Source organism: Dermacentor albipictus, chromosome 5 (assembly GCF_038994185.2).
Source record: "Dermacentor albipictus isolate Rhodes 1998 colony chromosome 5, USDA_Dalb.pri_finalv2, whole genome shotgun sequence".
Lineage (NCBI taxonomy): Eukaryota > Metazoa > Arthropoda > Arachnida > Ixodida > Ixodidae > Dermacentor > Dermacentor albipictus.
The window spans coordinates 105,391,285-105,417,109 of NC_091825.1; the positions used below are offsets into that span (position 1 = coordinate 105,391,285).

Consider the following 25,825-nt stretch of genomic DNA (forward strand, 5'->3'; position numbering starts at 1 on the left):
CTTGCATACTATTATGGCTGATATGCAGACATCAAATAGAATAGCCTTACGTTCACAAGACTTTAGATTCGGCTTCATTGGTATTGCATAGCAACAGATACAAAGCGCTTCAAAAGATGAGGACGAAGAAGGAGTACAGAACACTCGCGCTCATATTGTGTCCTAATTCATCCTCGTCCTTTTAACGCTTTATGCCTGTTACTTCACATTTGGTTATCCTTACTAATGTGTGAACAACGAAATAGTTCTACAGATGCACAATAAACAACTAGGCTAAAGAGGCACAAATGGAAAACATTATATATTAGGATAGATTGCTGGGTTACTCTTCAAGAATATGTTTAGAATTTGTTCAATGGAAAAACAATAATTTATTGGTAAATGAAAACAGATCAAAGTATGTGAAAGAATTTAAGCCTGAATTTTTTAGTTAGCTTGAATGTTACACCTCATGGGAAAGGGAAGGGAATTTCTGTGACTGAAAGGCCTAACCCATTCTGTTGCAGCAGAACTAGAGAGTCGACTAGCTTACTTTTCTTTCCTCTATGTTTGCAGGGTTAGTACAAAACACTTGGTCGGAAATTCAAGGACAATTGAAGGATTTCAAGGATGCCGAAAATCAAAATTCAAGAAGAGGAAAACAAGCCTTATTCGTATATATACACTAAAGAATAGTGAAATCTCCTTTTTTTAGCTGCAATTTCTTGCAGCTAAGCATCAGCCAAGTTGGACACATGTCTCAAGAGCTCTATCAGGTCACTTTTCTATGTTGATTTTCCCATTTTAATGATGTCCATCACCTTCTGGCATGATGGTTAGTAGTGGCCAAAGATACTCGTCATGTTACTGCCAAATGGCTGAAACTTGCTTTCCTCCAGGCATTTCTAGAGTCTGGGACACGACAATGGAGCCATGATGGCTGCGATGTTAACCAACTAGCAGAATAACAAAATGGTGGCATGGTTTAAAGATCTTGATCTGGCTTAGTCTAACTTCACAATGGTAACGGTGATTTAGACAAGCCAGTTGCTGGTGCCTGTGGGCACACCACATTGCAATTGTTTAGCAATTCTCTGAAAAGGAAATAATCTGGAATTGTTTCTTGATAGACAATGTCCATGGCATAGTCCCTATGTGGCGTTTATTACTCTGAATGTTCATAAGTAGCCCTCAACTCCCATTTTCAAGAAATTTAAGGAGCACACTTATTTTTAAGGAGTTTTAAGGGCCCTTGAATGTTTTTGTAAATTCAAGGAGGTGTACGAACCATGTGTTTCTTATCTTAGTTCTACCATGAACAACAAGAAAATGCTCTTATCAACAGCCCACCATGTTCAAGATTATTTACAGAACGTGGAGGCACTTTTGTACTAGGAGAGAAAGTGAACAACTGCTGCCACAGGAGAGTATGAATTTACACAGCAGCTGAAGTGTTGGCAACAGGCAGCTTTAGCCTGTTTGCAATATATGCTACAGTATCAAACAGAAGATGTCAATGGTAATGCTGGGGATGACACATAGTGACAATGTGTTTCTCAAAGCGCTTTCACAGCAAAACATTTTTTGCAATGAGCAACCACATATTAAGCGATCTCTTGATGTGTTGGAAGTGACTTAAATATCAGAGACATTTTGTATGCTTCCTTCTTCAAAGAGAAGAGTCATGCAACACAATGTTTCTAATGTGTTATGTTAGCCACAATGTTTTGCAAGATGCCGTCGCAATCACTGGTGCGATTATGGTGGCAAATGCATCCTCCGGTATTCTTGTTTCTCCTAAGCCAAGCTCTACCACAGTAGAACCATGTTATAATGAAGTCACATGAGACATGAAAATACCTTCGTTATATCCAATATTCGTTATAAACATACATTTGTTACATGTATGCTGGGATAATGGTGAGAAACATTCTACATTTACTTCTTTCACGCAAAAATGTTCAAAAAGCCAGATGAATTCATGACTGAAAAAAAAGGTTTACTTTGAATTAACGTAACAAATTAACAACAAAAGTGTAGATCTTTCACCACCTATGCAGGTGGCACCTTCGGTACACAATAACACAAATGAGGGGAGGTTAAGCCTATTCATCCCACACGTCCTTGTAAATGCCCGGCAAGGGGCCACGGTTAGTGTTGCATGCCAATTCATCGTAACGGATGAACCAAGATTTGAGGGGTTTTCTTTTCCCCCACTTTTGCTCTCGGACCAGAGTCATTGCATTGTCAAGGTTGAAGCTGTGCCCTGTCGTCCAGCAGTGTTCCGACAAGTTCGGTCTTAGAACGCATTGCGTGGGTGGCCTTGACAACGTCTCCTCTGTGTTCTTTCAATCTAGGACAATTTACATTGGCGAAACGGGCAGAAAAAAAGCGATGAGATTGAAAGAACACAAAGGAGATGTTGCTAAGGCCATCCATGCAATGCGTTCCTAGACCGAACTTGTCAAACAACTTGTCGAACACTGCAGCATGAGAGGGCATAGCTTCGACCTTGACAATGCGACCACTCTGACCCGAGAGCAAAAGTGGGGGAAAAGAAAACTCCTGGTATCCTGGTTCATCCATCGTGATGAATCGGCATGCAACACTAACCGTGGCCCCCTGCCGGACATTTACAAGGACTTGTGGGATGAGTAGACTGGACCTCCCCTCATTTGTGTCAGTGTATACTGAAGATTCCACCTGCATAGGTGGTGAAATGTTGGAGTAAACCTTTTTTTAATCATTTACTTCTTTATATATATCCCATTGTTTGTTATAACTGTTATGTCAAGGTTCAACTGCATGTGTTTCACTGCTATAAGCCAGCAGATGACTTGAGCAGTGGTGTACGATTTAGTAAGATCAGAAAAGATAAAGCAACAAGTGACTGATGGGTGCCAGAAGTTTTATAGCAATGATGAAAACATGTCAGCATATGTCCTTCTTTAATAAGTAACAGTGACCACTAACAACAGGGATGAATGCTATGACTTGGGCACCCTGTACTTTCTGATCAGGCCATCTCTGCAGGCAGTGTAGAATGATTCTCCATCATATGCCACACGGTAAACAGGTTCACAGTCAGGCCCAGTAAGACTGAATGACTCTGCACCCTCCAGTGCTTCAAAGTTGCAAGAGCCGTCAGCTGCGAGAGGAATGCACAGTGAGCTTGTTAGGTTATCTTCTACTGGAGTTTGAAGACACACATGCTCAGTGGTTGCATGCCACCATGTTTGTTTGTTTGTTTGTTTGATTTGGTAACAGCTGCATTTGGTAACAGTCATTTCTGCAAATGGATAACCCAAGCTATTCCCAGAAGGAAACCTTAATTCTTAAATTTCTTAAAGGGGCCCGAACCAGATTTTATTGAAATGGGGAAATGCATTTGAAGCTAAAATAGGCTATTTCAGAAATACTTTGCTGCAAAAAGTACTTCAATATGTTCAGCAGAAGCCGAGTTATTGGCAATCAAACACACCCTTTGCGGTGCCTCCGCTCCTTCTTCAATGCCTTGCACTGCAAAGGCTACAACAAGGTGGGGCATGCTCACAATGTTTCGCCTACTGAATGTCACCGTGGCGCGCGGTTCAAATTTGAGTTCGGATGTTAACATAGATGCCATTACTTCCGAATTTGGCACTTATGATGCACCGAGTGTAAGCGAAATGCGGTTGTCCTCAGTAAGCTGCAGTGCACTCAGCCAGTGGACTCATAATGGCACACCGCAGCGGCCACGGTATTTATTCTACGTAGCACACTGCAGCTACATGAAGCTGTAGTGTGTATGCACTGCGTTTGCTTCATGCACAACAGAACTTGAGTGCATCCTTGTGCTAATATGCTCCGGTCTTGTCCTTCACCAGCTTGGTCAACGAACCCAACTTGCCATTTGAGCTGCACCCAACTTGCGCATTTTGAAGCGCTATCAATAACTCATTACTAAGTAAAGTCTGCCAAGGCATGTAACCAGGAGTGAACGTGTGGCCTGACCTCAAGTTTTGTGTGGTTCAAGGCTAGTTGAGCATTCAAAACTAGTCAAAATTAGCAAGACACAATGGCTATGAAACCGATAAGCAGGGTGGCCAAAGTTCAATTCCTACGAGGGTATCCGCAGCCAAGTGTGAGCAGACGATGGTCGGCCTCTTCCGGAAGTGTCTAATTACAGTCGAACCCACTTATAACGATATTGGTTTTAACAATATGTCGGTTATAACAATAAGAAGCTGCTGCACCGTCCACTTTTGCATATTTTCCATGGTGAAATAACCCGCTTACTACAATGCCCCAATGCTGCATTATCGGTTATAACGATGAAGCCTAGCTGCTGAGTGTTCCAGCCGAAAGGTAGTGAAATGCAAAATCCTTGAGAGAGAGAGAACTAAACTTTTATTTTCCGAAACGGTAAACCGAGTCAGAACCCGGTTCACCCTAGGTGGGAGGATTCCTTATTCCAAGAACCCTCTGGCTTGGGCTGCCTCTTTGGCCCGGGCGACGAGACTGCGTTGGTCGTCCAGGTCATCGGAGGAAAGCTTGGCCTCCCACGTTTCGGTTATGGTATGGATCTGCGGTGATTTGGGGCGCTCTTCTTGTGCTTCTATGGGGCGGCTTTCTTTGGAGTCGTCTTGTGGAGCTTGTGAGGTAGGGTCTGTGGGTGTGCCACGCAGTGGGCAATCCTGGACCATGTGTTGCAGGGTGTCTGGAACGTCGCAATGGGGGCATATGTACGAGTACTGCGTAGGATACAGTCTGTGCATGATTATTCCGTGCACGTAGGTGTTGGTCTGTAGGCGGCGCAGGATGACTTCTTCCTCCTTGCTTAGATTCTTGTGTGGCAAAGCGTACATTCTTCTGCTGAGTCGGTGGTGTTGCAGAAGCTCCGAGTACTTTAGGGTGATGTCATCAACGTTGGTGGCCGGCCTAGTGTGGGATTGCAGGAAAGCCCGGCTGGTATGCTCGCGGGCAGCGGCGTGTGCCGCCTCATTTCCTGTCATGCCCTGATGGCCTGGAACCCAGTCGATGTAGGTGTCGGGGAGCGGGGCGCGTGCGATGTGATTTTTTAGTATCTTGAGCGCTGTTTCTGATACGCGGCCTTTTTGATAGTTGCGAGCTGCTGCTTGGGAGTCTGTTAGTATTATTGCTACTTCAGGGCAAGTTGTTATTGCTAGAGCAATTGCCGTTTCCTCTGCAGTCTCAGGGGCTCTTGCTCGGATGGTGACAGCTGCAAGTTCTTTGCCTTGGTGATCCGTGACGCTTAGGGCAAAGGCGTTTCGTTTAATATACCGGGCAGCATCGGTGTACCTCGTATGAGGGTCTCTTCCGTATTTCTTGCTGAGTGCGCGGATTCTGCTTTGGCGACGCTCCTTATGATAATTTGGATGCATATTGCGCGGTATACTTGCAACGCTGATGCAGTCCCGGACTGCAGGTGGGATTCTTGCTTTCTGGTCTGTGTCTGCAATGTAGCTTTCACTGTAGTTGAGGTAGCGCAAAACTGCACGTCCGGTAGGTGTGAGCTTGAGCCGCTCTAGTTGGCTGATCTTATGAGCCTCGACAAGCTCTTCCCATGTATTGTGGACGCCGAGCCGGAGGAGTTTCTCCGTTGATGCCATGGGTGGCAGCGTCAAGGCTACTTTGATTGCCTTTCGAATGACGACATTGAGTTTTTTGATTTCTGCCGGCTTGAGCTTCAAGTAGGGAGTGAAAAGTGAAAAGTGAAAAGAAAAAAAAAGAAAACGATAAATTCGAGCTAATGCATGACGGGCCGGTGCTCCAACAGCCGCTGCTCGCTCATTTTCTAGCCATCTCCGCGTGGCTTTCTCCCGTCGCCCTTCCATCTTTCCGAACACAAATGGGCTGTGCCCATAGCTCTACGCAATCCCGCCCTCCGAAACACAAACGGATCGCGCCAAATGCGCTGCAAGCAGATTGCTCGCATGTTGCTCACTGGCTCCTCATTCATCCTGTCCTCTCCCTTCTGCCTCCCTGCTGGCGCTGAGCCGCGCTCCCGCAAGGGTTGCAGATGATAGTGCTAGCCTTTCCTCTTTCCCTCAAGAACCACTCCTCGCGTTCGTCATGGTTGGTTTCATCGAAGTCGTTCATGGCCATGCGGTATCTCTGCCTCGCTTGTCTCGCCGCTGAAACGGAAGATGGCTGATCCGCTCACTGATCATCGGCAATGCACGACATTGCCAGTGAAAAAGGAGTACCCGGCTAGAGATTTGGAAACTGAGTGCTTCTAACCGATGAGACGATCGTCGCGAACGTGCTTACATCGGATAGCGACGCCGATGACGGCAGCGACGACACAGTAGGGCAGGCTGCCTCAACTTTGTCCTCACAGAAGGCCTTGCAGATGATTCAGTCGCTCTAGGGCTTCGTTTTCACAAGGAACCTTCCGCTGCACTATGTGGAGCACCTGGATGCCTTCGAGAAGGATGTCGACAAGCTTCGCGTATAGCGTGCAAGGCTGATGGACATAGGCCTTTCTTGTGCAAGCCAGTGAGAAGTACGTGGTGAGATGCTCGTGGCGATCTCTCCTCATCATTTCTTCTGGATCTCTCAAGCTGACTGGCTGCCGTGGCAGCCTTCTCGCAATTTTTGAAAGGCCCCTTTCAGGGTCACCAAAGCGATGCCTTGGCAGTGCTCACATATTGCTTGCCACCCGTGACACCCCTTTGCAGTTGCTATAGCAGTGCCATTCTTTAACGCCAACAGCCGCAGCTTGCTACACGCGATCGGAGCGCCCAGGGAGCAGTTAAACGAATGAACACCATCGGAAGCCGGATGGAAGAAATGGATGGAGGATGGGGAAGGGCACTGGCCTCCCTCCATTATAGTTTTCTCACATCAGCTCTGCCATCTCCCTATTCTGCTTTTTTCATGTAACCCAGCTATAACAATTACTGGTTATAACAATGGAATTTTCGTGGCACTTGAATATTTTACAAGTGGGTTCGACTGTATTATAGAAATTTGAAAGCAGACTTTTGCTTACTTCAGCCTGTTTATTAAACTTCACTAATAAATATACATAGTAACAGTAGGAAAAGGCGCACTGATCCAAACATCCATCTTGATTGATATCAGCTATTGGCCAATAGCAGCCACATATCATAATCTGTTATATTACGAAATAAAGTACCTGGAAATGAGTGAGGAGCAGACTTCTGTTAAAAAGACAGTGTTTTGGATAAAGGTGACTTCGTGCTCCACTTGTGAGCTTCACATGTCGCGCACGACAGCAAAAATTGGCTGACATGCTCACAGGAGTGTATGCTATCCGTGGACTATGTTTTTTCACCAAGCCCGAGGGGTGGTTCAGGACCCCTTTAAGGGGAGATTACTAATTGCTACTCTCACATCTTATCATGATAAGGTGTACAAAAGCGTGTCAGAGACTGAGAGCCTTGCCAAATTTTAAAATTTGCTCTGCACTCTATGTTATACCCTCTAAACCCCATAAAGCCTGAACACCATTTCACATCAAAGAATATTAAAATGTCTTGTTTACATTTATTTACCAAAACAACTGTGAAATGATAACTTGGTAAAGATTATTTGGTAGAGTAATTACTTAATTAGTAATTGATTTGTTGAACTATCCATAACTGAAGATTCCCTCCAGCATATCAAAAACACTAGTATGGTAACTACATCAGCTTTCCAGTGCATATAAGTTTTTGGGAGTCAAATCCAGCATATCAAAAATGATATGGTGGGCTTTATGGGGTTATAGCGAAATACAGTAAAGAATCATTAGTAACAACTGTTCCGAAATGCCACCCTGAGGCACAAATATCTAAAGGCTACTTACTAGCATACTTTATCATGAAGGCCACATTTTATGAAAGGCTCATCTAAACCTATATCCTTGCAAAAATTCATAGAGGTAGACATGCTGCAGATCCCAAAAACAGAACCATATTAACTTCTTTGCTAAGAAAGACACATTAGTTGCAGAAACACCCTTTGGTTGGAAGTAAATATCTAAGGTCAAGATTTCGTCAGGCCTGGAGTTTCTTGAGAAAGTCGTGGCATACTAGTGAATTGTATGCAAAAAGTGCAAAGAGAGGAAGCCTCTGTGCAAAAACAACATCCCTTGTATTCCACCACTCTTAACTTCTTAAGAGCTTATAACATACTTAACTCTTTCCGTACCGTGCCCATTGGGCATCGCTAGCTCGCTAACGATGGTTAGAAACGTCACTTTTGAGACCTTCCTCGTCGCTCATGGACACACTGTGCCATTGGATGGGAAGGAGAAGAACTATATCTTTGTTTTCTAAGCCGTCTGCTTTTTTCTGCCAGGCAGTGATTTTTGAACATGCTCCAAAGTTTTCGCGATCGTCAAAGTAGGAAGCAAACATGGCTGCCTCCCGGAGTGGCGCGCGTGCTTTTTAAGATTGCAAATCTCGCGATTCCACTGCACCTGCAGCTGCTTTTGCTAGTGGATTGAGCAGCAGTGAGTCTCAAGATGCTGCCTTTTCATCACACTAAGACTTTGAGAGCGATGACGATGCAGACCAGCCCGGAACATCGGTGGTTGCAGCTCGGCATGCCCACATGTAGTGTTTGCAGTTAAATTTTTCTAGTGGATTACCTGCTCAATGAAAAGTTTTAATTTTTTTCAAAGATAGTGCCCATTAGACGGCAAAACATTTTCTATATCTTATATTTTTTTTTACATGCTTTTCTTAGTAGGTACAAGTGTGTCTTTACAAACTTTGTTCAATGTTATCACACAATCTTAATTCTGGCAATCTACATCTTGACATATATTTTGTTAATAAAGCTTTTATGCGTGAAAAGTGCATTGATTCTGCTTTTTGTTTATGTATTACCTAAAATATTCAGTGCAGTAGTTTCTTCACAAAAAGAGATCTGGCATAACCTACAAAAAACACCAGTTTTCCCCTTGACAGGGAAAGAGTAAAGGGGCCTTGAAACACTTTTTTAACATAGCAAGAAAATGTTGCTGATCTGTACAAGCAACTCCTGTGAACATGTAACCCAAGTATTATCGCACTGCATGCGGCAGAAAATCTACAATCTCATGTAAAAAATACTGATCTCGCTTCTGCAATGTCATCATACAGCATCATCGCAAGCAGCTGGATCCACCAACAGCGACTGGCTGATTTTGTGATTGTGAGAACATTCTCAGTAATACATAATTGCAAATATTCAGTGAATTAAAACATATATACATGTGTGATCACAAGCAGACACAAGAATGATTTTATCTTTACACTGCACATCAGATAACGACAGTACTAGCTGTGAATATATAAGCTGCATGTGACCTCCGAGATAGCAGAGGTGTGCTGCATAGCTGCATAGCATTGTCTACTGTGGCTGCCACGGGGTGCTGCGACAAGCCCTTTTGCCGCTGGGGCACTAAACTTTTGGACAGGACTTTGTCCCCTTAGCTTGTCCCTTGTGTAGCTTCCAGCGCACTAGCGGAGATGAAGAGGGAGAGAAAGCGATAATTTTACTTCTAAGTAGAACCTCGTTGATACGTTCCCGTTACGTACGTTTTCCCGGCGCCAACGTTCGCAATCGTGAACACAAGAAAGTGACCCAATAGAGTCACGCTCATTTTTTACCCGCTCATACGTTCCCGGAATGCTCGATTTTTCGGCACCAACGTTCAGTACGTCGCCAAACTGCGATCGTACGACACGTTTTCCGGCCGCTAGATCCCATGTAAACAAGAAAACTCGCGAGGCACGCGCGATCGAGTACAGTATATAGCTGCCCGCCGCGGCAGCTTCACCGCAATACCCACCTACCCATCTCACGTGAAAACGCCGGCGCACACTCGGCTTCTCATTTCGATACCAGCAAATCTTCGCCAGGGTCGTCGCACGCGGCATTCATGGATATCACCGCCAATTCTATTGCGATAGGCATCTTCGCCTATCTGTTTCACAACGCCTGGTGCCGTCAGAAGCGTAGAGAGAAGTGGTTTGATGCGAAAGGAAAGCTTGGCGCTATCTTCTGCTGCCCTTGAGCGATCACGGCTCAGTGCCAGGAAGCGTAGAGCACGTCTTCGGTAGGCGATAACCGAACCGCGCCGTCGTTCCCTGCTGCAGACTGCGATCGTATACGTTTTCCGGCCGCTATATCCCATGCGAACAAGAAAAGGCGCAAGGTGCGCGCGATCGAGAACAGTATTGGCCTCGAGCTCCACCACTGGAAAAGCTGGCGCCACCGTCGGCGTGACGTGCTAGGAGGGATCACGTGGACATAGCGGCCGCGTCGGCTGCTTCGGGCGCGCCGAAGGGAGCTGAAAACGAGTTTAAATTCCCTCGGACGCTGCGGTCCCCATTTAGTGGCGAAATTTTCCCGCTTCGAGTGTCTCCTTTACAACGCTAGTAAGCACTACAATAGGTAGTGGGTGCCTTTGAAGGCGCGCAACATGGTAGGCTACTGCTCGGTGCCGCAGGGCCGGACGCACGTAACGGAGGCCGGTGTCAGCCTTATTCACACGTAGCCGCAGGACAAGAAGCTGCGTGAAGCTTGGCTCGCGAAACATAAAACCGGCAAACAGTCATCGGCTGCAACTCGGGTATGCAGCAAGCACAGACGCGAGGAAGATTTCTGCTACGGCGCCCGGTCTGCGATGTTCTGAAAACGCGCACTGAGACGCTCGCCCGAGTCCGCTGCCCGACTAATGTCATGACGGTTTGGTGTATGAACTTGTCGATGCTATAGATACTGGCAAGTTCAGTGGACTGGAAAGGCAGCTGTAAGAAGCACATTTAAAAAAAAAGCATGGCATATGGTCATGTTTGTGCTATGAATTAATGCACTGGATTACAAAAAAGGAGCAGAGGGAAATTGCACGCTGAGTGCACCGATAAACATGCAGTGCGACGCAACTCGAGAAATAGTATTGAAAGATCAAAGAATTCAGAAGAAAAAAAAGATTGAATCGTCGCGACGGCACATCACAGTCCCCGTAGGCGTCGAAGTCTCTACAATGAAATTATTTTTGAACAGCTCTGATAGCGCCCACGCAACAATGGTTGCTTGTATACTGTCAAATGCTCATATTCTGCGGCCTAAAGCTCATGGCACGGTGCGAAAACGTGCGCGCGGAGAAAGCGAAACAGTGCGCGGACAAGCATGCAGACGCGCAGTCGGTCGCTGCGAATCTACGCGATCGCTGCATTGAGGCTTCATTCTATTACGCTCCATTTAGTGATACAAACACTATAAGAACATATTTCACATAGTTTGCTCTCAGCGTTTACCTACCTTTCACGCAAGTAGTCGGTTCGGCAGACTCCATCACGGCGACCGCGCGCAGTGGCGTTCACTGTACGTATTCGGTAAAGAGATAGCGGCTGTAAACGATTGTGTGCTTTCAGTTGGCCCAAGATTATTATTTAGACAGTAAGAAACTTCTCTCGTTTCGACAGTACTTACAGAAATGTCCGGGAAAGCTCGCGCGTGGTGTTTTCAGTGAGCGCTGACAGCAAAACCTATGAGGAGCGCGCCACGTGATCCCTCATACTACGCCAGCGAGGCGCTTCCGATAGAGGGCGACTCCGTAACTCCTCGCCGCCAATATAGCCGCACGTACATACGTCCCACGTGAAAACGACGGCGCGCACAGTTCCTTATTCCGATACCAGCAAATCTCCGCCCGGGTCCAGGCACGCCGACTTCAAAGCTATTGCCGCCAAACCTCTTGCGATAAGCATCTTCACTTATCTGTTTTACAACGCTTGGTGCGTATAGTGCCATTACGTACTGCATGCTTTTAGTTGGCGACAATCCAAACTCGCCGCCGTACTTCTGCAGGCGGCGCGATGTGGGCATCACGTTTTGTCGCCCACCAGCTCGATTTCGTTTCGGTTTCCCGTCGCCCTCGTGAAACACCACGCAACAGGAAAACAACGAAACGCGTCACCGCCAGCTCGACGCGCCTCGGTGTCTCGTGCCGCAACAATCCACGCGACGCCATCGCATTACGTTGATGTCAACAATAGTTGGGTATGTCGAATTATTTTGTTAGTTCGGACCCTCCGTTGTCCAGGTTAGTACGTTTTTTTTTTCTCGCAGTCTTTTCCAAAACCTATTAATGAGGTTCTTCTCTACTTGAAGGATCAGAAAAATGTTTGCGGCATGAGATTCGCGAGACAATGTCTTTTAATACTGAGACCATTCTATAATTAGTTGGAAAAGCGCTTCGGTGGTCCTTTAAGATAAGCACCACAAATGGCAACAAATGAGCCAACAATAAATGACGGCAGTCTTACCTCTTCCAACCATGTAACCCTGCTTGTACGGCAACAGGCACAACACAGGAGACGATGAATTTTCCCAAGTGATGGAAGGCCCTCTGTCAAAAATTGCAGTGCAGCAGAGCTGAGATTTTGAACAGGAGGCAGAGCAGCTGATGTTTCCACAATCACTCTCACTCACCTTGTCTGCCTTACATCAATCAAGGAAACATTTCCATCCTGTGTCCCGAAAAGAAAGCGATTTTGTCCAAGGAAGCAGCAGGAGTTAATGGCTGCAGGATGATCAAGCTCAAACACCTGGGCAAGGCATGGGACAAACAACAAAGCAATTTTTTACATTTATTCTCTTAAAGGCCAACTTCAATGAAATTTGAAGTGTAAATGTTTCGCAGTTAGATATAGAGCAGCTACTACGCAAAATTTTGCATTTGAAATTTGAGTGGATATGTCAATCTCACAAATGTAGATGCTTTAGATAGCGAAACTGAATAATATTAAAAAAGGAATCCCATTAGCACTCGCTGGAAATGACTGCAATGACATTGAGGCAGTGTGGCTCTTTGGCATGACCTAAGAGATGGGGCGATGTTTGCAACACGTAGCAAATCTTAGTCACCATGGTCTGAGACTTGCATTGCATCCACTAACCACCAGAAGCACATGTCGTCTGCTTAGGTAAAAGCTTTAATCAGGAAAATAAAATTATTACCTGTTCGGCAGCTTTGCCAAGATTATGTCCATAATATATGTACTACCCATATACAGTTAAACCTTGATATAACGAACTTCAGTATAACAAAGTTCTCAATATAATGAAGTACTTAGCGTTTTATAATTTATTGTCCATAGAACACCGTGTAGTTTGAACCTCTATAAAATGAAGAGCATTTAGACACGATTTCAATACAACAAAATTTCACTGCCACCACGAAGGAATACCGAGACAATAAATGGAAACTTCTGCTGACGAATATGGTCAAATGGTTGAATCACATGCGGCTGCTTGATAACGCACCTCCCCACTGGAATGGAGCAGAATCACATTCTGCATAAAGCCCAAGTGTGATAAGATCCTATTGTGCCCCTTGTGCTGTGTGCTTTAGGTGGAAGTGAAAGGTGCGAAGCCGAGTCAAGAAGGATGGTGGCTTGATCAGTGCTGTTTTACCATGCAAGCAAGGGGAAAGCGGGGAGGGGTGCGAGCTTTGCAGTAATGAGATCAAGGAAGTATGAGGGCGGGGGAGGGGGTAAAAGGGGAGAGGCATACAGGCATACGTCTCCTTTTTTAGCGTGACCATGGCTGCACACGGCTATCAGCATGGTGGAGTGCATACGCAGCCCACACGCCTTGTTTTAGAAGTAATTTGCTGCATGCGCAAAGACAGGGTGAGCTGAGATGGCGTGGCGCCGTGCACTGCCTTCCTGCACATTTACTTATGGAAGTTGCGCAATCTTGTGTTTCGGAGACATGCAGAAACAAGGGGCAGCCGAAGCATCTACTCCCGCTGGCAGCATTTTTTCATGATAGAGCTGTCCCACTTGCGGGCGACACTATCAGCCGCAGAGGTGAAGTGGACGTGAAAGCTTGGCTGGCTTTGCTTTGTACCACCGATATGAAGATATCGCCGACACGGCACAAAACCGTATCTTCCGTCGCCAACTCTCAAATTCAACAAAATAATTTTCTTTCTAATTTGCCTATAATTCGGACAATTTTGCAGTTTCTTCCGTGTAAAAAAAAAAAATTCACTGGCAACTGTACTTGTTTGCATAAAAAATCAAATTTCAGATAACAAAATTTTCATATAATGAATCGAATTGCCGATTTTACCAGCTTCATTATATATTAAAGTATAACACAAAGTGAAATTTCACTGCAGTTGGTCAACTGGGGATTGCATCTTAACGTAGGCCTCAATTGCACCCAGGACACAAGTTCCAATAAAAATATAAAATTTCTTGCAGCCTTTGAATGCCCCCCCTAAATTGTTGGGCACCTCTAACATTCGTGTCTTTGAAAACAGCCGTGCATTTTTTTATTCCAGGCTTGACGTCTATGTTGTAAAAAAAATGCACTTCTTCTTGCTTGGCTCTCATGTCTTATTTATGGGCCATTTATAAACCACAAACAGCACGAGTGACCGCCCCCTTTGGCCAGCGAAATGAGCTCACCGTCTTCCTGGAGCGGACGCCGACACCCCTCAGCTTTCCTGCTTCTGTCCCCACAACTAGGAGTTTTCCGTCTGTCGCCACTTCCCTCTCACCTGAAATGTGAAAAATAAAGTTTCCTCACTTCACAGCATTTTAGTGATGCATTACGAATCGAATGAAGTTGGCTATACAACTAATCCTGAAATTACAAGATGGTGTCACAACCACCTCCTCAGTCCATCTTGCAAATCAGAATTTGCCAACCAAGACCGAACTTTCTTTTTTTCTTTTGCTGTCTTTCCAATCTCTTTGAGCTCCTAATTTGGAAGGAGGTTCTCAAACCAGTGAGAGCCAGGTTCTGGTGTCGTGTGTAGTTGTCTGACAAAAACATGTCTGTGTGTCCCCATCTCTGACTTAGAAAACAAAGCTCCACACATTAACTTTCCAATGAGAGTGAACACTTCCAAGAAACCTGCGCAGCTGCATTAATTCAGCTGCCATCCCCCCCAAAAATGGCCTGAATTGTGCTTGTTGGTACAGCTTCATGACGTAAAGAACAGCATGAAAAAACCGATGAAGATGGGACAGGACTAGGCACTTACTAACAAATGCGTTTATTTTGCAACCATGATATGTAACGCTGTAATTATACTGTGTTTGCCAAATGAACGCATTTGTTCGTAGTCAGTGGCCAGTCCTGCCCTCTCTTTCATGTTACATTTTCCACACTGTTCTTTCTGTCATGAAGTCACCTCTACAATATCAACTGTTCTTCAAGAAGCCGCAAGACATTCCATGGTTTGCTTTCCAAGTCAAAGGATGTGCAGTAAGAAAATGTTTCTTTCGCACTAGACATCACAAGTATCTTTTTTAACCCCTCAACTGCCGATGATGAAGTAACTTGTCATCACAATGAGCGTCCTCTGGTGCCCATTGTTCATGTTGAGTTAACTCATCGTGGACTTTTTTGGAATTTTTTGGACATCTGTATATGTGCAGTTTCTTGTAATTCTGACAAATAAGTACGATGCTATGACTCTCGCTTTCCTTTTTTTAAACAAGGCAAGCAAGAATGCTGCATGCAGGGGCGTAGCCAGGGGGGGGGCTTATGGGGCTTCAGCCCCCCCCGAAATTTTTTCGTGCTGTCCATGCACCGCCGACCAAAGCGACCCCCGGCGCCGGAAATCACTCTGGATTTTGTCTAGAATGTCTTTTTGACGCTCGAAAAGACATTTAACCGCGAAGATTGCGAACTCGGGCTGGATTTCGTGGCAACGCCCATACACCGGCAGTCACATAACGCCAGGCAGTCCCATCCGAGCACAATGTTTCAAGGGCGCTTTGATGGTGAGCGGGCTCGCCGCGGCATCTCACTGAGGCCACGGAATATATGGAGCGCATGGATATCAATTGCGAAACTTTATGGGTATAAATCTCATAAGCTCTTGATGTGAAACGTGCATTGACATTTCCAAAGTTGTGCTTTAAATTTTCAATTGCGGAACTTTGTGGGTTTAATGTTGTTATAAACATTTGACGCCAAAGGTCCATTGACTTTTCTAAAGTCTTACATCGGAACATACAACGAGACAAGCCAAATCAACACACTAGCAGATGAGTTGACAAAGCACGCAGCGAGGTCCAATGAGACGATGTGTTGGGGTGGTTCATTTGTGCCGTCATGTCACATAAAAAAATATCAACAATTTTTTAACCTACGCCAGAACAACCATGTCAAGACACTAAAGCCAGCCAAAGTAACTATGTTCTTATTTATTTTTTCTACTTTGACTTTTATTCGCCGAGAACACATTGAGCCTCTTCAATTCTTTTTGTTCTCGCTACCCTACCCGCGGACTGCCAGAGCGAGCCAGAGCGCATATGTTTTTCTCGTATGGCCCCGACTACCGCGCGGTGCACTTCGGTGGGCGTTCGGTTTGCTCTGGCCGAGGGGATTTTCACCTCACAGAGTTTTGGAAGCTTTCTGGCTAGCAGACGAGAAAAAAAAAAAAATGGTCGCTCGCCGCCATCACTGTGGGGACTCGAAGGATTGCACAGCGTTCCTTGAGCGGAACCTTTCCGGAAAGTCTTGTTTCGCCGGTGTAGGATACTGAGCAATATGCGTATGGTTCTGAGTGGGCCAATCGTCTCATGTTTTCTTCGGTAATTATTCTGTAGCCCCATTAGGTGCCCGATGTAGGCATTCGATTCTGGCCAACATACTTCCCTATGCGTATTTTTTTTCCCATTTCGGTGCCTCCGCCCCACAGAAAAAAAAAATACATTGTTGCGGCGCAGCGAATTGTCGCATGGTGAAAGTTCGATTTTGATACTTCTTTTGCGGAAAGTAATGGGCGACGGGACGTTTCAGTTGCCGGATACGCTTATTATATTATTGCGAAAGCAATTATATGGACAGTCCAGGCGCATTCCTGCCGTCGCCGTCGCCCTCATGTTTCGTATAAAGTCCAAGGGTGATAAAATCGTGACCACGCGCTGCATGCTGTATGTGCGAGTGAAAGCGTAGGGGGGGGGGGAGGAGGTGGAATGGGTGAGCCGACGATGGTGGCTCAGTCTTGTGTGCGAAAAGGAGAAAAGCGGGGAGCAAGCGCGCCGCCTTCCGTCGCGCGCAATACATCGGGGGGAGTGGATGGAATGGGGGCGGAATCTAGGATTCTGTGAATCTATGATTGTGCAACATGTTTTTTGCCTTGTTTGACGCATTACATACAGTTACTTTTTCTTACATACATAGACTCATTGGAGACTTATACGTATACTTAAATATCTTGTTGCGATGTTTTGTGTATACATGCAGTGAACTGCGTTTCCAGTGACACTTCTTTGTGCTTTATCAAGCCGTATTTTCACATTTGTATATCCCATTGTATCTTTGCATTTCTAATGTACGAGGGCGAGTCAAATGAATGTGCGCCTACCCTAACCGCGCAATAATGGTTCGGTTCATTATCTGCGAGGCATGCGCGTAGGAGAACGGCATGTCTCATTTACAAAAGTGACACGCAGGTGTGAAGATAAATGTTGTTTAATGCTCTCATACACTGGGTTGAATATGGTTGCGTCACATAATGGACACTTCAAAAGTTGAATAGCTCGGTGTCGCGAAGTTTTTGACAGCTAAAGGTGTTTCCAAAACAGAAATTAATCGCCGTATGGCTGCCGTTTACGTTGAACACGGCATTTCATTGACCATTGTGAAGCGTTGGAGCAAAAGGTTTAAAGGACGTTGTAAAGACATCCCAAGACCGGGCCAAAACCATCGTGCAATCACCCCCCACACAATTTCAAAGGTTCATGAGCTGATGAAACAAGAACGGAGGATAAGCATCGATGAACTGGCAGACCATCTGAACATCAGTCACGGTTCGGTTCACGCCTTAATTCATGAGCTTCTCGGTTATCGGCTCTTTGGTGCGCAATGGATCCCCAAGATTTTGATCCATAGTGAGAAGACGGAGAAGTTTCGCGCTGCCTTGACTCATGTGATCGCGTATCACAATGAGGATGACGACTTCATGTTTGCAATTGTGATCGGGGACGAACCTTGGTGCCACTACTACGAGCCTGAAACACGACGGCAAAGCTTACAGTGGAAACATTCGAATTTACCACGCCCAAAGAACGCAAAGGCCATCATTTCCGCTGGAAAGGTGTTGTTGACTTTTCTTTCGGTCGTCAGGGTCCATTACTGATAGAATTTTCTAAATCTTGAGAGGCTATCAATTGTTTCCGATATTATGAAACGCCAGAATGGCAGTGTCGCAATCAAGAACGAACACCGTGGGAAATTGACGAATGGGGTCATCTTGTTCCACGACAATGCCTGTCCCGACGTCGCTTATGTGGTTAAGACAAAACTGGCAAAGTTCAAGTGGGAAACGCTGCAGCATCCGCCATACAGCTCAGACCTGTCACCTTGCGACTCCTGCATTTTGGGGCAACCGAAAAAACAGCTCAAGGGAACCAGATACAGACTTTTTGAAGCAGCAACCCAAGGAGTTTTATAAGACGGGAATCACGTGACTCGTTAGTCAATGGGACAAATGTCTAAATTCTCATGAAGACTACTTTTAAAAGAAGTACCCCGTTGTTGACTCACATTCATTTGACTTGCCCTCGTATATCTTGCAGAATTCCTGCTTTTTATACGTGCCCTCTGTTGCGACTGACTTCGGTGCAATTACTCACGATACACGACCGGTGACAGCTGCTTCTGCGTAATACATTAAAACAAATTACAGCGTCATTGAGATTTTTCACTGGCCATTGCATATATACAAGAATGTAAGCACGGTTCTTGAATGACAAAGTTTCATTAACATATTTGTCCTCAACTTGTTCAGTTCATTGCCTTTTAATTTTTCATATCAGTGGCATGCACTGCCTTCCTGGTTTCGAACTGATATAGTTCTCAAGTTCGTGTGATATTTTCTTTACTTAAATAGACAAAAATATGGAAGCATTGATATCAGTTATTTTGGGCAATATTTTTGGCACATACGAGTATATTCTTTTATGAAAAAATACATATTTTATTGTTTTGACTGTGCGTAGCGTTCAAGAATTCGTTTGCAGCATCTTTGGCAATGACAATGCAGTTATTATTCATAGATTTGATCCCTTGACAAATTGTTTAAGAGGAAGCTTTAGCTCAGGCCCTATCCGACGCGGCCTATTCAAATACTTGTAAAACGCAGAAACCCTTTTCTTAGATAATCCTGCTAATCGCTTTTATTGAAATTCGTTGCATTTGAGAGAGAAAGTTAAATCCTAGTTCTCTTGGAAACAAAACTTCGATTTAGGGCCTGAATGTTGTTTAAAATATTTTGAAAAATTCGAAAGTTTGAAAATATAGAAGCACGACGTTTACAAACTAATAGCTATGCATGAATAACAGACATTGTGGTTCTGTAAACGGCATCTATTATAACAGTCAAAGCGGACAAGTTTGCTATGTCAATTTGTATCTTACGTGAATTGGTTCCGTTGTGTACAAGGGTTCTGCACAAGCCGTATTTCCACAATACTAAATTTTTTTGAGATTCATGTGTAACATATCCATTTTGTCCTCTGTAGATGTACTATTAGATGCAATTCACAGAATTGTGATATCATTTTTCATTGTTGAGTCACGGAGTTTTAAACTTGATAGTTTCGTTTTCTGAAACCTTTCGATTTGGCCAATTTTTAATAAATATTTACCACCTAAATAAAAAACGTGAAACCAGTAGTCACTAGAATTAAACTTTTTCTTTTAAACGCAACAACAAAATTTCTGGCTACGCCACTGGCCCCATATATATATATATATATATATATATATATATATATATATATATATATATATATATATATATAGTCATATAATGAGATGAGAAGCCAACAAACAATGACACCAAGTACAACATAGGGGAAATTGCATGTGCTTAATAAATGGAATAAAGTAATGATAAATTAATGGAAATTAAAGTGGATGAAAAAACAACTTGCCGCAGGTGGGAACCGAACCCACACCTGCGGCAAGTTGTTTTTTCATCCACTTTAATTTCCATTAATTTATCATTACTTTATTTCATTTATTAAGCACATGCAATTTCCCCTATGTTGTACTTGGTGTCATTGTTTGTTGGCTTCTCATTATATGACTAATAAATATCGGGCCCCTCGGTTAACCCCCTTTCTTCTCGTTTATATATATATATATATATATATATATATATATATATATATATATATATATATATATATATATATATATATATATATATATATATATATATATATATATATATATATATATATATAATATACACACACACATGGGGCCAGTGGCGTAGCCCCCCCCGAACAAAATTTCTGGCTACGCCACTGGCTGCATGCATTCCTGATGTCATATTGGTTAGAAAAAATTGGTACAAAATTATGCAGGTCTAAAAGCACTGCGTGCTTCTAAAAAATTTTTTTTTGAAATTTGTCACGGCAGTTAAAAGGTTAAAAAGCCAACAGATATCAACCTGTGGTAGCAAACAATGTGAAAGTGATCTTGAGTGTTCTCTATTTGCACACAAAGACTTTTTTAGTGCATTTCAAAGAGCTTTCACTGTTGCCGCATCCCTCTTCCTATGTCCTCATCATCCCATTAGCTCAGTGCATTAGCTCAGGCCGACCTCTCTGCCTTCTTTCAAATAAATTATCTAGATTTTTTCGACCCAGGCTGCACAAAGTTATGAGCAGGGTATGAGACTGGGCAACTTACTGGCTGGTTCTTCCCTAGTGCCCAAGTTGATGGCTGCAGGTCCAAGAGCGCAGCAGTTAATGCAGTCATGCAGGGTGTCGGTGAGGGTGCCCAAGCAGGCAGACTGGCCACAATCCCAGAGCTTGGCAGTGCCATCCTTGCTGACTGAGATGACATTACGCCCTTGTTCCACAATGCAAGTGTCGTGAATGGCTGCAGCAATTTGACAAGAAAAAAGTTTAAAGCCCCGTGAGGTCATGAGGCAGTGTGTTCAAGTGCGCAATTCAAATGAGTCAGCTCTATTAGGAATGAAGCACTGCAGCATCTGTGAGGGCACATAAATATGTTTTCAGCTGGTTGGGTTGGTTCACCATGAACGACAAAAAGCACAAACAGACGGGACACAAAAGGTCACACAAAAATGACAAACCGCACCTCATGTGTCTCACTGCATTTTGTCTGTTTCCTCTGATTGTCACTATTCAAAATATTAATGGCACTGAAGCTATTTTGGAGTAATACACAACAGTCTTTTTTGTGACTAAATGGCATTTTGTGTATCCAATTGTGTTAAATTGCTGGACTGCAGAACTGGACAAGGGTTGAATAAGAAGCTTTTTGTCCAAAACCACTCCTTGCGCTCGGTGAAAAAAAGCATTCTGCAGTCAGCAGATGCTGCTGTGAACATCTCAGCCAAATTTTGAAGTCGTGTGCAGTGTGTGGAGCTCACAGGGGGAGCGCGAAGTCACCTTTTTTCTGACATCCATCAAAAAGGTGTTTGGATCACTGTGCTTCTTCATAATGTTACTGTGTATATTAATTGATGCAGTTTACAGGCTGAAATCAGTGAAAATCTGCACTTTGAATTTCAATAAGAATTATGCACTTCTAGAAGCACCAGACTATCATCCACTCATGCTTCGCCGCACCCATCCACGTAGGAATGCGACTTTGGCCACACTGCTTACTGGTGTCATAGCTGTAAGGTTTCACTAATTTCGATTATTTCTGAACACTCAACTAGCTTTGAACTACACGTAACTTATGACCAGACCGCACATGTACTACGCCTGCTGCACCTTTTTGAGGAATGGCAGTTAGCATCTACAAGGGACTCGCTCACTCCCAGCTGCTCCTGGCTAGATGTGCTTTGTATTGAGCTATTGATAGAACTTCAATATGTGCAATGTGGATACTACCTGTGCAGGACAAAGCCTGTTCGCACCAAGTAGCACAACCAGACTGGAGCACACGAGCGCCAGCAGGCGCTCAAGCCTTTCCATACAGTTGCATGTAGCTGTGTTGGTTGCATAGCGTAAATACCATGGCCACTAGGGGCTGCCACAAGCCATTTTGCCCACTGTAAGCAGGGCACCACCACCAGCACTGTCCCGCTCCTTCAGAACGGAATATGTTGAGGAGGAACAAGAAGGTAAATATTGCCCTGATAGTAGTTTTTTTTTAATATTCTTTTCATAATATATTCCAGGGATGCACCATACTCATTCTAAGGCGTTTTTGAGGCTTCAAAGAAAGGTTGTTCAGGGCTCCTTTAATGTCACTTAATTTTCAACCAATTTATGCTAATGTTACGCAACCACTGTCAACAAGTGCAACGATACAGCACATGATTTACGTCGCAACATTTGCCAAGTGTAGGCTAAATCTAAGGTAGTTCTTTGAGATTAAACCTGACTTCCGTAGCTACCCAGCATAGATGCATACACATTTTCTTGTTCCATGTGCCATAATTGCCTTAAAACTTCTGCCAGTTATGGCCACATTTCAGGAAATAAACTTGGCTCACTTTCTATGTTTGTCTGTTCTAAGAAGTTCTGGAAATTCTTTACGTTGAAGTAATACATATAATAGAGCAGACTTCTGTTAATTCAACTACAGAAAATTTTATCCTAACCAAGGGTCCCAGCCAGAACCCTTACCTTTTTATGGGTCAAAGATTTCAATACACTGTTTCTGGAATAGACCCTCACTGGATAATTTAAACTTGACTAGTTGGTACGAACACCCCTGACCCCATAATGACCCCAACAGCTGCAGCATCTGTCTTAGAGATGTTGAAGAGACAGTGAGTACATCAAAGAATTGTTATCTCCCACCGAAAGTGCCTATTTTCAGCCTGCCATAGGAAGGTTTTCAAGCAAAAAAAAGCAGCTTCCAATGTATGATTACTTTATTTACCATGTTTTAAGTCACACGTTTTTAAAGCAAAAACCAACCATCACAGCCAATGTCACTGCCATTGTCATCACAAGATGGAGACCGAAACAGTTTTCACACTGTGTCCCTGACAGCTAAATGCACCAGGCTGCCTGCTGAGCTGCCTAACCTGTTCTTCCCTTTTACCCCACTCAGCAAATCTTTGTAATCCACATGGGGCATGACTAGATGAAAGGCTTCTCTGGGATGGTGGAACTTCCCCCTTATCTTGGCTTTCTCCCAATGTATCCTCTGGACGAAGGAGAGAAGCACGCAGCGAGTTTGAACGGAAGGAGCAAATCGGCAGTAAAGTTGCTAGGCAACTCAACCCACCCATCTTTCAGCACCATGAGTGGCTGAATGGAGTGTTAGCAATCAGCACAACCCTTACAACTGTGACCATGCGCGTGGCCACATGCACTGTATTTGCACAAGCGTTGTCGCATTGTATTTTCCTTTTGTCCAGTTCAGATGTTGCTTGGTTTATATAATTTGAATGTCACAGTATTCTTGTTACTTGAGTTCTTAATGACTACGTCCCCAGCACATGTCGCTTGCATTACATGAACTTGTAGTAATCGTTGTTATTGTTTTTTGCATGTACACCACTCCCCTCTATAATGTCTTGGCGCTTGAGGGCATGTGAAATAAATAAATAAATCCAAGACACCACATGATCGCCAACAAAGATCACTACGATGTCGTTTATGACCCATGAAATCACGCTGGAATCCGAGTGTATTTTTGACTGATCACATTAGATGATAACAAATGAGTCAATCTAATTCAGTTGCCTCCAACCTCTGTCACTGGCTCACGCATTACCAACATCGCCATGATGGCATTTTTGAAATCAGCCAAGCAGCACGACAAACTACAACAAAGGAACCAAAAGAACAGAAAAATAGCACAATCTCTGCTAAAACATCTTGATTTTTTAATAGCGCAAATGGAGCAAATTTAGGGCATTACCTGCAGAGTGGCCTTTCAATGTGACGGGGCACTTTCCTGTTTTGGCAGACCAAATTTTGAGCTGCATGTCGGCTCCTCCAGAGAGGACTACCACACCAGAGGGGAAGAAACGACAGGTGTACACATCCCAGACATGTCCCTCCAGTTCTCTCTGAATTAGAACAAAGCCAAAGCAAAAAGAAAGTATTAAATTATTGGTACTGACATTCCAGAAATGTAGATTGGCCTATAAGGCCGCCGTCATTTACAAACACTCAGTTGAACAGACCTCCAGATGTTTATGGCATTACATGCACGCATAAAATGATGCAATTAAGCTGCCTGTTATTATTCTGATTTTATGCGAACTTAATATTTCCCTCTGTTTAAAAATGAGAAAATATTTCGTATTTGATGATATGTTCGAAGTTGTGTTTGTCAAATATTTTTAATCTCTTCAATTCGAAAATGCCATTTTCAAACAACCCTAGTAAATAGACACCTGTAATGGCATTTAAGCAGATTTTTTCCTTCTTTTGTAGCCAAATTTTAGTTTCAGAGCAGAGTATTTTAGTGAATTTTCAATGCTTCTTATTGGACTATTCCGATGCCAATCTAGCTGAGCTGTGTCAGCACTATCACGACCACTGCCAATGCTGGTCTAAAGAGTAAAAGAGTAACAGCATACGCTGGACTTCTGCGCACAGGCTGATTTAGTACTTGGCTATAACATACTTGCACTGGAATCTTGGCAGTATCTTACGGAGATTATGCAATAACCATTGAGCTACTTGCATGTAGTTTAGGAGAGTTCACAGCAGAGGTATAATCTTACCCTGACTTCTCCAGTCCGTGAATCCCAGACACGCATTTCACTGGTTCCACTGACCGAAACACCCAAGTGACCCTTGGTAACGTCAAGGCATGCCACCTGCATTCAAGCGGGTGCAAAATTAGGTGGAGGAAAGGCTACAATGGGGCCTCGCGTATTGATGACCTAATTTGTTCACACTTTTCTGTAAAGCAATCCTTACGATGTCAGTCATGAACGATGCAAGCTATAGAGATCGAAGGCCATATTTCTTACACTGTTGCGGTGAACGTTGGCAAATGCTGTTGTTGGGGCAATGAAACACGTCTGGCAGTTTGGGTCAGTGTGTGAGACATGAATAGTGTCCTGAAAAAATTAGAAAAAAGAACGTTATTAGAACACACACTCCTCATCCTCAACATCACGGCTACCAAAGCGAGACAGCTAATACAAAGCGATATTTGGGAGATCCTTGAGCAGCGAGTCGTTTACCTGTGGAGCCGCAGTACACATTCCGACAGGTTTGCAGTCAAAGCGAGTTTGACTGAATTCTACGCTCAACAAAAGACGCAGTGAAGGCGCATAGTCATATATTCACCTTCGTTATTCCGGTCACTCTAAACTTGTCGGAGGTCGACACGATGGGAATTCCGTCAGGCGTGGAACCAGTTCGTTTCAGCTTGCCATGAATTCCAGGCTGGCCTAAGGAAATATTACAGTTAATGCTTAGAGGACTTAAAACAACCACACATGCCAGTTGACAATTGCTCACCGCGAGATTTGCAAGTCACCCAGGCGTCTCCATTTCTCTCCCTGTCACGGAGACATCACCCATGGAAAGTAATTATTTAAATGAAACGTTCCTAAGCACAGGAAGTGCATGTGTAATGCGAAAAGATGTGAAAAAAGAGAAAAGAAAATGCTACACTATGAATACACAGCTGGCTCGTCGGATGACAAGTCATTGTTTTCTTACCTTAATGCTTCATTCCAGTTGCATTGAACGCTCAAAACCGGCTTTTCAACGAGGGTCACTTGCATGGTCGAGCATTAATATACGTTTATGTTTTTATTTTTTGAGCGTGCAACGAACAAGAAACTCGAATTCGAGCAGATCGCCTTGCTCACGGACAGGCTCACGATTGCGATCGCGTCATCGATTTGCGAGCTCATTTTCGTATCCTGCAAAGAAAAGCAGTCGAGCCC

General features: G+C 44.1%; 2 protein-coding genes across 2 annotated transcripts in view; one reads left to right on the forward strand and one right to left on the reverse strand.

Moving 5' to 3' along the window:
* Positions 1 to 2,870: 2,870 nt before the first annotated feature.
* On the reverse strand, positions 2,871 to 25,811 carry LOC135905905 (proteasomal ATPase-associated factor 1-like). The gene is made up of 11 exons (XM_065437019.2): positions 25,596 to 25,811; positions 25,392 to 25,432; positions 25,218 to 25,321; positions 24,896 to 24,985; positions 24,644 to 24,739; positions 23,830 to 23,980; positions 20,662 to 20,853; positions 14,406 to 14,497; positions 12,418 to 12,533; positions 12,252 to 12,334; positions 2,871 to 3,127 (listed from the first exon to the last, which is right to left on the reverse strand). The coding sequence occupies exons 1-11, from the start codon at positions 25,658 to 25,660 to the stop codon at positions 2,967 to 2,969; spliced, it is 1,191 nt and encodes a 396-aa protein (XP_065293091.1). The 5' UTR covers positions 25,661 to 25,811; the 3' UTR covers positions 2,871 to 2,966.
* The window catches only part of adp (WD and tetratricopeptide repeats 1), a 31,491-nt gene continuing 27,715 nt past the window's right edge, over positions 22,050 to 25,825 (forward strand). Inside the window, exon 1 of the mRNA XM_065437017.2 lies at positions 22,050 to 22,072. The gene's annotated coding sequence lies outside the window, so the exon portion shown is untranslated. The remainder of the gene's footprint in view (positions 22,073 to 25,825) is intronic.

Bases quoted from the DNA above. Each gene is read 5' to 3' on its own strand.
- LOC135905905 (XM_065437019.2), bottom strand. From the start codon at position 25,660: ATGCAAGTGACCCTCGTTGAAAAGCCGGTTTTGAGCGTTCAATGCAAC. The intron at 25,433-25,595 runs GTAAGAAAACAA...TCTCCGTGACAG, and splicing joins AACTGGAATGAAGCATTAAG to GGAGAGAAATGGAGACGCCT. The intron at 14,498-20,661 runs GTAAGTTGCCCA...TTCACATTTCAG, and splicing joins CACTAGGGAAGAACCAGCCA to GTGAGAGGGAAGTGGCGACA.